This window comes from Talpa occidentalis, unplaced genomic scaffold (assembly GCF_014898055.3).
Source record: "Talpa occidentalis isolate TD23 unplaced genomic scaffold, MPIMG_talOcc4v2.1 talOcc4.9, whole genome shotgun sequence".
NCBI classification, from domain to species: Eukaryota; Metazoa; Chordata; class Mammalia; order Eulipotyphla; family Talpidae; genus Talpa; species Talpa occidentalis.
In genome coordinates, this window is record NW_023605305.1 from 2,217,049 (window position 1) to 2,234,061 (window position 17,013).

The 17,013-nt window shown below is 65.6% G+C and overlaps 2 protein-coding genes across 2 annotated transcripts in view; one reads left to right on the forward strand and one right to left on the reverse strand.

Annotated features, from left to right (window-relative positions):
- Window positions 1-5,922, reverse strand: part of NPHP4 (nephrocystin 4) — a 70,033-nt gene extending 64,111 nt beyond the window's left edge. The window contains 2 exon segments of the mRNA XM_037499231.2: window positions 1,905-2,081; window positions 5,623-5,922. Coding sequence (XP_037355128.2) covers window positions 1,905-2,039 — 135 coding nt within the window. The 5' untranslated portion in view covers window positions 2,040-2,081; window positions 5,623-5,922.
- A 1,443-nt stretch (window positions 5,923-7,365) lies between these two features.
- Window positions 7,366-17,013, forward strand: part of KCNAB2 (potassium voltage-gated channel subfamily A regulatory beta subunit 2) — a 64,949-nt gene continuing 55,301 nt past the window's right edge. Inside the window, exon 1 of the mRNA XM_037499100.2 lies at window positions 7,366-7,456. The gene's annotated coding sequence lies outside the window, so the exon portion shown is untranslated. The remainder of the gene's footprint in view (window positions 7,457-17,013) is intronic.

Consider the following 17,013-nt stretch of genomic DNA (forward strand, 5'->3'; position numbering starts at 1 on the left):
GGCTCAAATTATTTTCTGATTTCCCTAGGAACGCGCACGGCCCCCGGGCTGGCAGGGGGTCTTTGAACTTCCAGCCGTTGGGGGCTCTAAGGGTCAGGCTGCTTTGGAGAAGGAATTCCACTTGCAGGGATTAAGCTGGACACGCGTGCACGTGAAAAAGCTACTGCAGGTGACGCTGCAGCGCCTGTAACAGCGACGACTAGACAAGTCTGAGTCCACAGCAGCTTGGGCAAGAAAACCGAGGCTCGTCACGGGCGAGACGGCGGCACGAGAGCTATGGGGACGACAGCGACCTCAGAAAAAAACTTTCAAGGGGCTCCCCAGTGGCGCAACGGTTGAGCACTGGGTTGCGGAGCTGCCCGCAGCCTCTGCAGCGCCGGTTTGATCCCCGGCCACCGGGCGAGGGTCCCACATGGCACGCAGACCTCTCCTGCCGCCCGCTGCTCCCCTCAGCAGTGTATTTCATCAGTCTGCCTGTTCTGCTCCCCGCTCTGGCTCTGGGGAATTCTCTCACCCTACCACCCTTCTGCGTACCCAGTGCTCGTATAAATAAATAAATAAATCTTTAAAAAAAAAAAAAGAAAAAGAAAAAAACTTTCAAAACAAAAAGCAAACGATGGTTCATCCGCACAGAGAAACACCCCCTCTGTCTCAGGAAAGAACAAGTTCTTCACACAGTGCCGGGAACACTCTCCTAAGACAGGTCGTCGGGAACATTTCTTTGACGGCAAGAATACAGCCCTGTGCCATTTATGCCAAAAAACAGGGAGGCAGGGGGAGAGGTGCACATGAGTGTATTTCTGGCATGTGTTTGGATTTCTGGAAAGCTGTACAGAACCAGTTGGGGTGGGGCGCAGGCCCCTTGGGGACACGGAGGCTGATACACTTTCCCAGGTGCCCTTGTGAGTTTTGCACTATAAGAACTACCTTTCCAGAAGTAAAACAAAATGGGAAAATGAATAAAATGTTCCCCACAAAAGCAGGAGAGGAGGGGAGGAGCCCACGTCCCTCTTGAGCGCTCCGGGGGTCAGGGTCCAAGCAAAAGCCAGGTGGCCTGGCCCCTGCTCCACGGCGCTCGGCTCGCTCTCTCTGCTGCACGGCAGGGTGGTGACACACACACTCACAGACCAGGGTGGGCAGGGGTCAGCACCCGCCAAGGGCTGAGAAGGGACGTGCAACGGCCGGGGCCCAGCAAGGGGCGGACAGACAGCAGGCACCCATGCAAGGGCTGGCACTGAGGGCTGGCGAGTGGGCATCACAACAGTGAGTTGCCCGCAAGCCCTCAGCCTTGCACGCACAGAGTCCACTCTACCAGCTGCCAGGGTGCGTGGTCCAGCCCAGCCAAGCACTGTCGGGGGCCCTGCGTCCACGCCGGCAGCCTGGGTCCTTTCCGTGCAGCCCCCGGGCCTCTGTGGACAAACCGGCCCCGCGGGCCTGCTGGGAGAAGGGCGCAGGAGCACCAGCCTCTGGCGAGGCTCCCTGCCCACCGGAGGGCACAGACGGCAGGGCCACAGAGCCTGGCCCAGCACACACAGGCCGCAGTGTGGCCGAGCCTGGCTCTGCCCTCATCCTCACCGCCAGGCTGAAGCAGGCCGCGCCGAGCTCTGCACAGGCCGCACTTGGCCCGGGAGCCAACAGCCTGGCCCGGGAGCACCCGGGAGAGCAGATGGCCTGGGCCTTCCACTGCTCCCCTGGGGCAGAGGGAAGCCCTCGTCCGGTCAGTGCCCAAGTGCTGACGGGGCTGCTGAGTCGTGTGTTCTCTCTGCTGACCGGCCACTCTCCCCTGAGCACTGCCAGGCCCGGGGTAATGGGCACAGTGTGGACCCAAACAAGCCAGTGAAATCAATATCGCCCCCGCGGGGAGCAGAAAGGACGCGCATCTGGCAGTAAGCAGCAGACTGTACCTGCTTGGCGAGCGGCCCCTCGAGCCCCTTCAGCACGCACTGAAACGCCGCAGACTCCCGTGGAGGCTGGCGCGCCCGCTGCGGGTGGGGGGGCACCAGCACACTCCGGTCAAAGACTCTGTGCCAGTCATTCATCCTGCGGGCCTCGGGGTCACGCGGCTCCTGGGTCACCTGCACCTTTCGTGTTCAAATACAGAGAAGGGGTAAGGGCCACAGAGCTCGAGAGATGCTGACAGCTTCTGGCTGCCCGCCCAACCCCGCAGGGACCACCCTCCAGAAACCCTCCTGCGGTCCCTCCCCGCAGACCTGCCGCAGTGGGCTGACGCAGCTGGCCCCACTCCTGGCCCCAGAGACCTCTGCCCTGGCCTGGCCAGTGGGGGGACCAGCACAGGGAGGGGCCGCATGTGCTGCAGGGGAGGCCGGACACCAGGCCTTGGGGCCAGGGTGTCCAAGAAGGGACCCTCGAGCCGAGCAGGGTGAGCTGCAGGCGAGGAAAGGAGGGGGTGCTGTGCTCTGCACCCATGGAGCAGAGGGGTCTGGGGCCTGAAGCTGGGGGACCACCGTGGGACAGCCCCTTTGAGACTCAGAATAAAAACAGGCAGAACAAGAGCAAGGGTCCCTGGGGGCAGCGGCCTTACAGCCCTGGCTCAAGGGGACCGAGTCCCCCCATGCTGAGCCCGGCTCCCGCGCCCAGGCCGGTCTGGACAGGCTGCGAGGTCCTGGCTGCATGCTGAGCTGGCGCCAGGGCTATGGGCTGCTTCCAGCCAGACTGGGCCCAGAGTCTTCTGCAGATTTCCACCTGATAGAGGCTCGAGACCGTGGCCTTGGTGAGAGGCAGAGTGGTGTGTGCTGAAGTGACCAGCGTGGACAAGGGTCCGGTCTGGGGTGGCAGGTCTCAAATGTGGTTCCCACACCCCCAAAGTTCCCCAGACTCCATCAAGGGCTCCACAAGGCCAAGGCCATGACCAGGCATCCAGATGCCCTTTGCCTTTCTCACTGCCCCGGCACTGCCCCGGTGGCACCAAAGCCACGGAGGGTGAAGCGCCAGCCATGGGGTCCCTCTGGGCTCCTGGCCGCTTACAGGAGAGCTCCCGCGGTCACCTAGGACGGCCTGCAGAGCCTCGATGTGTCAGCCTGGGCCCTGAACACATGCGCTGATAACACAGCGTGAGCGGGACAAGAAGCGCCACAGCACCTTCCTCGCCGAAAGGAACAGCGGAGGCTGGCCGCTCAGAATGCTCAGGACGCGCTGAGACGCGGACGCGACGCGCCCGTCACTGCGAGGGAAATGTGTATAAACCCACCCGCGGGGCGAAGGTGAGGCTCGGGGAAGTCTGGATCCTCCACCGACCGCCTCCCACCCTGCCCCAGGCTTCTGACAAGGCGGCGTGGTGACAAGGCCGGGCTTCTGGCACCGTCTGACTAACTGTGCCAGTACCTGGAAGCCCTGCCTGGAGGAGCCGGCATCTCCCAAACGCACCCACTGGCCAAAAGACAGAGAACGTGGTTAAGCCAAAGATGCGGCCGGGTGGGGGACAGACCCAAGGGCAGCTCTGAGAGCCAACCCCGCAGCCGGGTTTGGACTTCAGGGGAAAAAAGAGAGCGCTGGCAGTTGTGCAGACGCGCAGGTCAGGTTTAAACCTGGCTGGCTCCACTAAGCCCCCCGCACCGGGGGCCCAGCGTGAGGCGGCTGGGCGGCTGGACACTGGCGGGTTCTGTTCTGAATCCTGAGCTGGGTTTCAAATCAGATCAAACAGGCCCAAGCTCCCAGCCCCAGTGGGTCAGCGGCTCCGGCACCCGTGAGGCCTTGGGAACAGCTGGCTGGGAAATAGGTCAGTGAGGTCAGAAAGGCGGGCGCCCCGAAGGGGTGTGAGTGGAGGCTTCAGAGAGGCTTGAGGAGGCTTGGGAGAGGCTTCGGGAAACCCCTTCGGCGTCGAGAGACTCGGCTTGACGCCCTCCAGAGGTGACCTTTGACTCAGACCATCATAGACCCTTGCGACCTTCCTTCAGTTTCACGCACTGGGGATGCTACAGGCCTCTGCCTGGCATCTCTAGATGCTGTAAACACTGGTGTCATGGTCCTCTGGCACCGCCTCTGAGAGCTGTAACACGGCCCAGCGCCTGGCACTGCCCAGCCTGGCTTCGGATTGCTACCACGCTGCTGTTGTGAGGCTCAGCAGTGCCCGTGACCCCCAGCGGCCACAGGCTGTGGAGCCTGGTCCACCGCCCCCACCATGTGTTCCCAGCTCGGGCTCCCATGGGGGGACAGTGTCATCTCACACGTGCAGCTTCCAGTTTGGGCCACTGGACACAGTGGCTGTGCTCGGGACAGGCCAGGGGGACCTGTGTGGCCGCAGGGGCTCTTCCTTTCTCCCACCTCCCTTTGTGATTAACCCTGTTGTTGCCTCAGATTGAGCAGCGTTTTGCATTGTGGGCGCACAGGTAAGGACCCACAAAGCGTGAGATCTCCCCAAGCTCTGCTGCTTCACTTGGAGTCCCACCCCACAGGAATGACACCCCAATTCCCCACATCCACACGGCTGCTATGTGAAACCCAAGACACCCATACTGGGTTTTGTTCTCTTTAGGTATTTTTGCCTACTCAATACACCTTGTTTTATAAAAATGACACTCCTCAATTCCATGTGTGGGGGCAGCCCCCAATTCTGGCCAGAGGACTTCAGAAATGGGGTCATAGATGAACAGGTGACCCACATTCTGCCAATCAAAGTCTCCGTGCCCTCAGGACAGGCTGTCTCCCCAGAGGCTTGGCGCCTCAGAACCCCTGCCTCCCAGGGAAGGCCCAAGGTAGCGCTGGGAACCCCATGAGTGACTCAGGAGATGGGAGGGTGGGGAGCCGGCTCCAGGCAGACCAGTCTGATGGAGTGCCGCCCCAGCTCCAGGCGTCCAGACAGGCCCTGGACAGTGGACTAAGTGATGGACCCACAGATGTGCCCACCTAATCCCAGAGCCTCCCATGGCAAGGGGACTCTGCAGGTGTGGCTAAATTAAGGGTCTTGAGGTGGGAGAATATCCTGGATGATTCAGACGGACCCCAAGGGCTTCAGAAGAGGCAAGCAGGCGCATCAGGTGAGCAGGAAGACAGGAAGCAATAGGAGGGCAGAGCCATGAGCCAAGGACTGCAGGTGTCTCAAGGAGCTAGAACCCACCCCACCTCTGCCCCCGCCAGAGCCTCTAGAAGCAACGAGGCCCTGACCACACCCTGACTTTAGCTCAGGGAGACTGATTTTGGATTTCTGCTGCCCGCTGCCCAACAGAAAGAAGATGATTTTTGTTAAGTCACCAGGTTTGTGGCTAATCTGTGACTGAAACCACAGGAAACCCATGCAGATGCCCAAAGCCCACAGCAGAACAGGCTGGCAACTGCAGTGCCACATGCCCAGGACGGCTGCTGAGGCTCCCAGGGGCAGTCCCCAGCCCCAGGACCCCTGTGCCTCCCTTACTGCCAGTCTCGTACTGACCTGTGCTGCCTGCCCAATTGCTTCATGCCTGGCTCACACGAGAACTCAATAAATATTCACGAAATCGTATCAAAGTGCCATAAAGTTAACTCCCAAACTTTTTTTATTTTTTCAGGTCTCCCGTTGACTTTCATTATAAAATGGTGTCATTTGTACAACAAAGTGCCAAAGACCAAGTTTTCCCAGAGCAAGTCCTTCCCACCTGGTTGAGCCTTCACTCACGGAAAAGTACCTACCAGTGCCAGGCCCTGGAGACTGGGATACAGCAGACGTATGCCGCCCGCCTTCAGGGAGTGAATCTGGAAGGAGGCAGAAAGGAGGACAGGTCAGCACACAGAAGACACAGTGGCCATCAAGTGACCTATGAGAAGGTCGGCGGGGAGGAGAGGGTGCAGGGGGCAGGGAGGTGCGGGTTCAAACTGAGTGGAAGCCACACGTGTCTAAGGAGCTCCTTCTCCCACCACACAAGCCCGAGAGGCCAGACTCCCTCCCTGTACTGCACCAGACCCGCCATGGACACGCCAAGGCAGGAGCTGTTGGGGCGGACGGCACCTTCCAGAGACAGGCATTTGAGGGTGGGCCAAGGCAGGGCCTTTGAGGCAAAGGAGGGGCCGCAGGATAGCGAGCAGTGGAGCCACAGGAGGGGCCCAGTGAGTTCAGAATAGGTAGGGGGGCCTCCCTGGGGGCTCAAGGGGTTAAGACGCAGCACTGTGACGCTCTCACCAGCCTCTGCAGCACGAGTTCAATCCCCGGGCAGGGAGCTACCCGCACCGCACGGCAGACCTCCCCTGTCTCCTGCTGCTCCCCCAGCAGTGGATTTCAGGGGATCCGCCTGTTCTGCTCCCCGCTCTGTCTCTGGGGAGTCCTCTCACCCCCCGCGTCTCTGGCCTGCACCCCAGCTTTTGTGTGCATAAATAAATAAATCTTTAAAAAAGAAAGGTTAGGGCGGGGGTCGGGGGGGGGGGACGGCGGGGGGAGGGGGCGCAGCAGGGAGGGGACCCGCCGCCCCAGGCGGAGCCGGGCCGGGCCCGCGGACCCTCAAGACCGCCACTGGGTGGCGGCATCGGCTGAGCCAGCGTGGACAGCGGCCCGTGGGCCCCGGCGGACCGCGGCACCCGGGGGGGGGTGGGGGCCCGCTGGGGCGCCCACGGCGCGGGCTCCCTGGAGAGCCGGGCCCGGCAGTGGGGGGCACCCCGCGGGCCGCGCGCCTCAGCAGCCCCGCCGCCCCGCGGTCCGGCGAGAAGCGCGGCGGCCAAGCCCGCGGCGGCCCCAGGAGCCCCGCACCGCGCCCGCCTTCCGCCGGGGCTGCCGCGGGGGCGCGGGTCGAGGGCAGAGGGCGGGTGCTCACCCCGGGAGCTCGGCGGCCGGGCCCCGCCAAGTGTCCAAGCTGGGGGGCCGCCGAGGCGCACCCAGTCCCGCCCCGCCGCCCGCAGCACCGGCCCCGCAGCCACGCGCGGCGCCCCCCAGCCCCCCGCGACCTCCGGGCCGCGCCCCCCGCCCCCGCGACTCCGGCGCCGGGGCCCCGCCCGCCGCGGCCGTTACCTAGGAGACGGGCCCGCCGCGGCCGCGCCGCCCGGCTCCAGCGGGGCCCGCGCTCTCGGGGGCGCCCGCGCTCTCGGGGGCGCCGGCACGGCGGCTCGGAGCCGGCGCCCAGCGGAGCCGCGGGCCGGGCACGGGCCAGGGTCGCCGGCCGCAGCCGCCTCAGGAGGAGCCCCGGAAAGCGGCGGGCAGCGGGCTCCGGCCGAGAGCCCACCCGCGTCAGCACTGTCGTCAGAGCGGGGGCCAATCAGGAGCCTCAGGGGGCCCGGCTCCGCCGGCTCCAGCCAATCGGCGCCGCGGCGGGGCCACCCTGCTTTGCATAGCCGGCGAGCCCTCCGCCAATGGGGCCGTGACCGACAGGAAGAAGACCCAATGAGGAGCCGTCGGGGGCGGGGCCCCAGGCGTCCCACGAGGTGAAGATGCTGCGGGCGGAACCTGGCGGCGCGAGCGGGCTTCGGGGGCGCTGGAGCCGCTGGGCCGGCGGGAAGGAAGACCCGGCGCGGGAGCGCGATCCGGAGCCGGAGCCCGCAGGTGAGCGCCGCGGACGACCCCGCGGGCCGCGCTGGCCCGGCCGTGCGCCCGGGGAGCGGGGCGGGCGCCCCGAGGCCCGCGCTGAGCCCCGGCGCCTCCCCCGGCGCGGCCCCGCGCCCGCCGCCGCGCACCGCGGCGCCCGCGGCTCGCCTCCGCCGGCCCCCCCGGCCCCCCCGGCCCCCCGGCCCCCGGCTGCGGCCTCCCCTCCGGGGCCCCGCCGCCCCCGCCCCGCGCCCCCGCCCCGAGCTGCGGCCCGCGCCCCGGCGCCCGCCCGCACCGCCGCCCCCCGCCCCCGGCCCGGCCCCCGCCCGGCCCCCGCGGCCCTCTGCGCCCCGCCGAGCCCTGCGGGGGGCCCGCGCCCCTCCCCGCCTGCCCTGCGGCCGCCCCTCCGGCCGCCCCTGCATCCCCCGCCCGCTCAGCCCCGGCCCGGCCCCCACCTGCCCCGCCCGCTCCCGGGACCTTGACGCGCCGGACCCGACCCCAGGCCCGGCCCCTCTGCAGCCCCTCCTGCTCCCCACCCCCCGACCGGCTGCGCCCGCTGGATGCGGGGCTCCGGCCCGCGCACCCCCTCCTGTGCCGCCCCAGCCGGGGCGCCCACCCACCCTCCGCCGGTGCACCTGCTCCGCTGCTCCTGGCATTTGTCCTGGGGGCGCCTGCGGGGCTCCCCTCGGCCTGGAGCCTCCTGGGGGGGTTCCAGGTGAGAAGCCCCGTAACACCTTGTCCTGCCTTCCTCCTTGGCCACCGTCGCCCGCCCCACCCCACCCCCTCGTCCCTGCTCCGTCTCACTTTGTGATTCAGCATTTTTGGGGTTGGTAACTTTCTCTGCTTCCTGGCATGACAGGACCTGGCCGGGGGCCCCATGGCGGGGGATCTTGACCCAGCAATTAGCGGGGGTCACCTTAGGAAACGGACCTGAATTGCCAGATCATGGGGCCGGGGTGGGGAGCCGGGGACCCGCCTGCTGGGGCTCTTTTCCACCCCTTCTCTGCCTGCCCTGCGTTGAACCACATCCAAGGGGAGATGACATAAGTAATAGCTCTTGGGGAAATGGGCTATTAGCATTTATGGAAATTAATACATCTACATCCGAGGAGCGAGAACACCAAGTTCGGGCCACAGCTGTCCCACTGTCTGTCATTTCAGGATTTCTTCTTTCTCTGCAACTTCTCCTCCCCCTCAAAAACACCAGCCCCTGGCAATGTCAAGAGCAGCTCAAGCTCTGCTGAAGAGACCGAATTCAGCCCCTAGATGCCCATGCTGCAGGGCTTGGGGACCTGCGTGTAGCGTTGCCCCCACCTTCCTGGCTCTTGCCTGGGGAGCGTGTTCACCTGCAGAGTCCAGGCTGTGTGCAGCGCTGGGCTTCCCGGTGCAGGGCCGGGGCACACTGGCCCCCTGCCTGGCACAGGGAACGGCCCCGAGGTGCACACCGAGCCTCCATGGCTCAGGCTGTTTGGGCTGCAGCCTGCTGGGGCTTGCTGTGCTGTCCTTGCCGGCCCACGACTGCTCTAGTCAGGGCCGGCGGCAGGGAGGGTGTGAGACACGCGAAACCCGAATCTTGCGCTGCAAACCCTTTTGGATCTGGACGAGGAGCCCGAATGGGGAGAAGTGGGCATGGGAGTCATGGCCCAAGGAGCTGAGGCAAGACCGGCACCCTTGTAGCCTGGCGAGGGCCACAGGCTGGGGCACTGGGCCCGGAGGGGTAGGGCCGGACAGCTCGAGAGGCTTCAGCTGGTGCAGCTGCGTTCCTTTTTCATTGCTCTTCCGAAGCGCAGATGATTCAGGAGGAAGTGAGTGGCACAAAGTTTTGATTTGGCAGTTTCCGCCAGGGGCTGGGCAGGAGGCCTCTAGAACGTTCCTGCTTGAGGGTGCCAACCGTGGCAGCTGGGATCATGGAGGGTGGTGGATGGTGGGGAAGGCCCACCCCTTTGCAGCCTGGGGAGGGGTCTTCTTTCCAGGACTCCCACCCGAAGCAGCGTGTATCTGGCCCTCGACTAGACTTTCGTGACCTTCACGTCACCAGAGGCGCCAGCGTCCTGGAGTCCCACATGCGGGCAGGACAGGGCAGCTGTGGGCAGGACTAGCTCCGAAAGTGTCCAGGCCTGAGTCCCCACACCTCTCTCCAGCCCTCTCCCCGGGGCCAGAAGTTCCGGCCTCATAGCTGTGAAGCATCTACAAGGGGGAGGAGGGGCCACTGCCACCTTCCCCCTCAGACACTGAGACACCCAGAGCAGAGGCTTCTCCAAGGTCACGCAGAGGCAGGGCCCGAGCCAATGTGGCCACCCAACACAAAGGCTGCTTTGGAGGCATTGCTGACATGCATGGAGGGACCCGAGCTGGGGTGCCTGGGTCACTGGGGGGCAGTGGGAAGCAGGAGATGCCACCAGCCACAGAGAAGTCTCAGTGAGTCCACCCTACCTGTCCTGGCCAGCCCCAGGGTAGACATTGTGGTTCCAGAGACGGGGTCAGAGATGGCAGGGAGGGGGAGCTGAAAGGAGAGGGGTTTCTGACACATAGGGCTCACCACGCGTCCTTGTAAATAAATAACCTGCCAGGAGGGGAGACTGAGGCACAGAGGGGTGGCAAGAGTGCCCGTGAGGACGCCATCCAGGGCAGGAGGCAGGTGCCCTTCCCTGCCCCGCTCAGCAGGTGCCAGAATCCCAGGCTGCATGAGGATTCAATCCCAGTTCCCCAGGGACACGGGAGCCTTCTTTATGAAGGGAGATCCCTGACAGTCAGCCCCCTGTCACGCAGGCCTCTCCCCATTTCCTTGGAGCAGCTAGGAAGAGATGTGGTCTCTTGGCTCAATCAGAAGAACAGGCCTCCCCAGGGGAGAGCACACTCTAGGGTGGGGTAGAGAGGGGATGGTGAACAGCGCCCACCTGCTCCCCCTGCCCGCAGGGGCGAGGCTGTCTGCCCAGCTTGGCCAAGGGGAATCTCCAGGGGGACGGAGCAGGGCTAAGTCTTCTCCTTCACAACACCCTGAGGCTCAGATGAGGCTCACCCTCCCCTGTGTACCTGGGGATGAGCTCTGGGCCCAGCGTACCCCCAGCCTGAGGGTCCCCAGCTTTCTAACTCAGGGACCTCAGCCGGCCACTCCCTGCTCCACCAAATGGCCACTCACTTAACCAAGAGAGCTGCGGTGTGGCGGGTGTGATGGGGGTGTGTGTGTTTGGTGTGATGTGTGTGGCGTGGTGTATGTGTATGTGTATGTGGTGGAGTGTGTGGTGTGGAGTGTGTGTGGAGTGTATACATGTGTGTAGTATGTCGTGTGCCATGGTGTGTGTGGTGCGCGTCCCTCGTTGTAGAGCCAACCCCCCGTGCCGCATCCCGGCCCTTGTAGCACTGGCTGTCTTGACAGGGTGCAGGGGACAGGTGCTGGGGAAACAAAGGGTGGGTGGGGCTCCCTCCTTGGCCTCTCCCATGCTGCAGACCCTGTCCGGGCCCCTTCCCCACCCTGATCTCGAGCCCAGTTCGGGCACCTCCAGCCCGACTTGGTCTTGATCTTGTGCCCAGGCTGCCAAGCGGGTGAGAGCCGTCATCCCTGTGAAAGCCGGGCCGTGTCCCCAGATGCCTGCTGAGGTCCAAAGGCAGACCAGCAGCCAGCCCCTGCCGGGCCCGATTCCCAAAGCGGCCTCTTGGGCCCCTGGGCCTGGTCCGCAGGGCCCTCCGTGGCCAGCCATGGCCGACGCTGCATCCTCATGCCTCCTGTGTCTGGGCTGGTGCAATAAGAACGTGGCGTCAAGGCCTGGGGCACCCCAGCACGCGGCGGTTGTGGGCTCCCGGAGCCCCAGAGCCACCCACCTCCTTCACTGCCTCGTCTCCGTGGGCCGACCCTCTTCCTTCAGAGCAGACCTGACCCTGTGCTCCACAAGCGGCCAGATGCAGCCCAGGGCAGAAGGTGCTAGACTGTGCCTGGGAGCCTTGTCCTCCCAAGTGCTCTGCGGTGACAGCGTGCTCCCCGCGCCCTCTCGACGGGTTGGCGAGGGATGCCTGCAGCGTGGAGACCACCGGAGTACAGCTCCGTGCACCAAGGGCAAGTTAGAATTTAAACCCAGGTTAAAACCTGTCCACACTGATCCCACACGAGGCCTTTAAAGGACCAGTGACAAGAGTGGCCACCTCCTCCTCCAGGGGACAAGAGCCAGGACGGGGAAGCCACAGGCCAGGAGCAGAGCAGCCCTGCACGGGGGCGAGGTTGGGGGTGGCCTCTGACCCAGACCTCTGAGTGGTGCGAGCAAAGCCGAGAGGATTGTCTGGGGAGGCCCTGGGCGGACAGTGCCCCAGAGGGAGAGCGGGGGGCCTGGACAGTGACTCAGGCCCGGGGGGCATGTGGAGGTCACCGAGTAGGCAAATGCGGGCAGCAACTCACTGGGCCTGGCCCCAGGACCCGGCCTGCGCCCTGCGGGTGCTGTCCCTGAGAGGGCAGGGCTTGGGGTCCAAGCAGGGGCTCCCCGCCACCCCGGCAGCAGACAAGGCCAGCCCCGAACCAGGAGAGCAGGAGTGACGGCTGAGCAGGAGCCCAGGGGCAGCCGGGTGTGGGAGCTGAGAGGGGAGAGGGTGATCAGGACAGACAGACGGACGGATGGGAGGGGCCCCAGGGACGATGGGAGATTGTTGGTGCTTTGGGTGGGCGCAGAGTAACCCCTAAAACACAGCGTGCAGTCAGCCAATAAACAGTTGAAATAAACAAAAGCCAATGGGAAGGATGCAAAAAAATGAAACATGAGTCCGGGAGGAGGTTGGGGGGGCAGGTGGCTGCAGCTTCAGGTGCCCCCACCCGACCCCGCCTGCTGCTGGGCACCCTGGGTCTGCTGGGCCAAGTCTGAGGGTGGCGCTGACCACCCAGGAGGGGCCGGGCCGCAGAGCCACCGCCCAGTGGTGGGGCAGGTGCGGTGCCCGTGCCCTACTCCGGTCGGCCAGTGTCCACCAGCAGTAGCTGCCCTGTGCCCGGGAGCTGGCCAAAGGCGAGCGGCGTCCTGAGTCAGGGAGGGCGGAGGAGCCGCACCAGGATCTGAACTTGGTGCCAGAGCCGCTCCCACAACCTCAGCCCTGCTGTCCAGACGAGGCTGGAGGCCTGGCGCCTGCCCTGTCCCTGCTCCTGCAAGGACGCGTCATGCCTGGAGCGGAGCTCGCAGGCCCCGCGAGAAGCCACCCTGCCCCCGCTGAAGCACGTGCCCTTTGACCCCACCAGAGCGGCCAGCACCACTGCGGACACCGCCCCTGAGAGCAGCACGTGTCTGGCGACACCAGGACAGGACAGGGGGCCATGGGAGGGCCCCTCCTTCTTCATCCTGAAGGTCGGCTCGGGGGGCCGCAGGGCAGGGCAGCTCCCACGGACCTGAGCCCCGTCCCCACACACGGGCCTGTCCCGATGACCACTCGGCCCGGGCCCGCCGTTGCTCGTGGGGCTGCGGCTACACCTCAGGGACGCCCCTCCCCACCGGCTTGTGGGCCGCGGCCGGGATGTCGTTGGACCCTTGGCCGACCCAAGAAGGAGGGGCGCGGACCGGCCGATGGCCTCAGGGCCCAGAGCCGGCGGGGAGGAGACAAGGGGTCCCCAGGAGCCATGACAGTGTCTGCAGGCCCAGAGGCACCCCAGGTGGTGTCCACTGTGCACGGTCAGGAAAGGAGAAGGCAAAGCCGGGCCAGGCCTGGCCACGGGAGTGCTGGGCGGCAGGGGAGGAGGGGCAAGGCGGCCCCAGCAGGAGGAGCTGGGTGTGAGGCGCAGGGCACCTGCGGGTGGGGGGCTTCTTGGCAGCGGCTCGTGTTCAGAAGACGCCTCCCGCCCCTCTGCTCTGAGCTGCGTCGTCCGTCCAGCGCTGCGGGCACAGCCCTGTGAGGCCCGGTGCTGCCCGAGGCTGTGGCTCCCTCCACAGGCCCCGCTGCCATCCCCACTCCAACACACCAGCCGTGTGCCCGCCGCGCTCCCTGCCGCACCCGTGGCAGAAGGTTCTGGCAAAGCCCACTGGGGTGCCACGGGAAGGTATGTGGGGGAGAGGGTTCTCCCCCCTCCCGAGGCGGGTAACCATGGCAACGCGGGAGCTGCTGGAGGCGCCCAGCCACCTGCTGGGTTGTCTGGGTGCCGAGGGCCTGGCTGGGCCCACAGTACGCCATGCGGGTCCCCGGGACCAGCCTGTGCGAGCAGCAGGAGCGGGGGCGGCAGGGACAGCAGCTGCAGCCGGGCACCCCCACCCCGCACCCTGCGAGCGGAGGTCCCAGGCTGGGGTGGGGGGGGGCCTGGCCCAGGGACAGGGATCAGCGGCACCCGGGTCTCTAAAGCAGCCCCAAGCAGGCGGCACTGGGACTGACCTGGCGCTTCCTCCACTCGCCTGGGGTCCGGGGCCTCCTGCCCAAGGGGCCCCTTGCTCATGTCGCCCCATCCTCCAGCCTCCTCGTTTCAGGGAGAGGAAAACTGAGGCTCGGGGAGGAGTCGCTCTTGGCAGATTTGGGGTCACGGTGGGGCCATGTTGGCTCCCGAGCGCCCCCCCAGCATCCAGCGGGCCCCGCCAAGGTGGCGGCTGCTGCCCTTGCCCAGCCCCTCCAGGCCTCGTGCCCGTGAGGAAAGGCAGGTCGTCTCGCCACCTCTGAGCCCCCTCTCAGCCAGGGGCCCGCGCGTGAGCCCGGCCTCAGCTCGGAGCCCCCCTCCACATGTCTGGGAAGGGGTATAGGACCCGCCCCACGCACAGGGGGGCTGCCCTGGCTCCAGCCCATCCGAGAAGGGAACCCCCAACAGAAACCAAACACTACGGAACCCCCCCTGCCCCTTCGGACGGGCCCCAGGCCTCCTCCCTCCCAGGCCAGACAGCCGGTGCTCAGCCCTCTGGGGAGACCCTCGTTTCCCTGTGTGTCTTGGTGAATTTTGTCAGTGCAAGCGGCAGGCCCCCCAAGAAATGCAAAAGGCATCCCCCCTATTCAGGCTGCACTCGCCCGACCCTCTGACTGGCAGGCTTCCCTGGGCCCCGGGTGCTCGGAGGCCAGTCGTCTCCCCGCGCCAGGTGGCTGACCACCTCCCCGCCCCTCAGGGGTGCGTGGCCAGGACTCAGAGAGACGTAAATGTACCTTTCTGATGAGTCCACAGTTCTTCCTGAAGCTCGGCTCGGATGAAGTCATCCATCTGACCTCAGCCGCCCTGGTCCAGGCTGTTCTCCTGCTCCCTTGTCTACTGCTCCCCTGGGAACTCCAGAGGTCCTGCCTGGAGGAGGGGGGTTGTGATGTGCCCGCCGCCTCACGAGCTTTGAGTGTGAAGCTGAAGCTGAGCCTGGACTCCCTGAGGGTAGACCAGTGCCTCCCTAGAGTGGGTTCCCTCATCCCTCTCCTCTGGGCTGGCCACAGACGCTCCCCACCAGGGGCCCTCCCCGGGGTGCCCACGGCCTCCCCTGGGCACAGTCCCGCCACATCCTGAGCAACAGGCAGTGTCCCAGGGAGCGCGAGGCAGCCTCGGCCTCCAGGGCTGGGGCCCAGCCAGAGTGGCAGTGAGGCGGAGGCACCTGCCTCTGAGACCCAGCCCGGTGCACCAAGCCTGCTCGCTGAGGCTGTGGTCCGGGGGTGGCAACAGCCTGAGTGGCCACGAGCCCCCCGCCACCTGGCACCTGACCGAGAGGCTCCACCCTGCAGCCCCTCCACCCCAGGACGGACCACACTGTCAGCGCCTGGCCACAGGCGACACTCACACTTGCACAGCCCAGTGCTCCGTTACGCGAGATCATTCCTCTCACTGCAGAAACCATCCCAGGGCGTCCATTTGGAGTATCCCCAGGGGGCAGGCAGAGGCCAAGGTCCCATGAGCAGATTCCCAGGGGAGATGAGGGCTTCCCGGGGAAGGCTGGGCAGCTGAAAGCCTTCCCCTGCAGGAAGGAATCAGGCACTTCATTTGGTGGTGGCGATGGTGGTGGTGATGATGGTGATGGTGGTGGCGATGGTGGTGGTGGATGGTGACGAAGATGACAGTGGTGATGCCGGTGGTGGTGATGCCGGTGGTGGTGGTGGCGAGGAGGAGGGGACAGCGATCACTGTCACCCTCACTGTTCGTATCAGCGGCTGCCGTGTGTCGCAGATCTGCTCCCGCTCTCTGTCCTCGACCACCCGGGGGCACGTGCTGCGCTCACCCGTGCTCTCAGGTGAGAACAGGCGCTGGCTCTTGCCCAGGGACGCACAGCAGCAGAGGACAGAGCTACGCCCAAGACCACCTCGTCCGCCAGGCAGATGCTGGCCTCGGCCTCGCTCCTGGGCCAGGCTCACCTGGATGGGGAGACGCCCGGGGCTGGGCGCTGGCTCACCCCCCTCGCTCCGGATGGGTGCCGGCAGAGCTTCCTGCAGGGCCCCACCTGCCCCCAGAGTCTCCCTGCAGCCCGCACGTAGGCTCCTCGCCAGCAAGTGAGTCTGTGGCAGGAGGGACCCCCCTCACCCGCCTGTGTGCTCTCCCTCTGCCAGCAAATCGGGGCACTCCCGCTTCCCCAGTGGACGTGACGGCGCGAGCCCCTTCAAGCAGGGGCGGTCACCAGGGCTGACCGCTCACGTTGGGCTGTTTCTGTGACTCACGCACGTCCTCCTGGGGGACTTAGCGTCGCTCGCGCTTCCCGGTCCAGTGCGTGACCGAGCGGACGCGTCTCGGCTCATCCCCTCTCGCCACTGGCCACGGACCCGGGAGGGTCACGCCAGGTGCCCAGCACAGCAAGGTCAGGCCCGGGATCCCCATGGCGACCTCCCCATGGGGGCTTTCACGGAAAGATACTTTTTCTGGATGACGTGACCGCCGAGGGCAGAGCCCGGGCTCTTCCTCTTGCATCTTTTCATTCAGCCACGCCCTCAGCGTCCGCGGGCGGAGCCGGCTCTCGGGTTTTCCGGGTGCTGTAGCTGCACGGCGAGGCATTCATCTTTCATGCCCGGTGCGTGGTGCACGTGACGCCACCCCCCCGTGAAGCCATTTGTTACTGATCCTCACCGTCCCCTGGGGAGCAGGGAGGAGCCCAGGAGGATGCTGATGCGGGAGGAGCCACAGCAAGGCCCCCCAGGTAGGGGATTGAGTCAGGGCTGGACATGGGGGTCCAGGCCCCTGCAAAGAGTCTCTTCCCCCGAGAGCGCCTTTCTCTGCTTCCTGTGCACCTGCTGGGTTCGAGGGTTTTAAAAGCGAGGTGGCTGCATTCGTACTGGGGCTGCCCCAACCTGGGTTGCCCTACCCTTGTGCTCCGCCCAACCAAGGGGGGAGGCGTTCCCCTCCGCAGGATCTGACTGGAGAATTCACTCCGGGCCCTCTCCTGGCTTTGGGGCGCTGCGGGGGGGTCCCTGGCTCCGTCAAGACATGCCTTCTCTGTGTCTCTCTTCCTACGCGATGCCTGCCTGGGCTCTGGGGCCCGCCAGACCCGGAGTGCCCTCATCACAGGAGCCTTCACCTAATTACAGCCGCAGTTCCATGAGCGCCAGGGCCGTGGTCCCGGTACCGGGAATGCGGGCTCTGGTGTGTCTCTGGGGGGGAACAAATTTGACCCGTGATGATGGATCTCCACCACCGCCGCCCCTTCCGGAAGCGTCCGCACCTTTTATTCTGGTCTGATGAATCT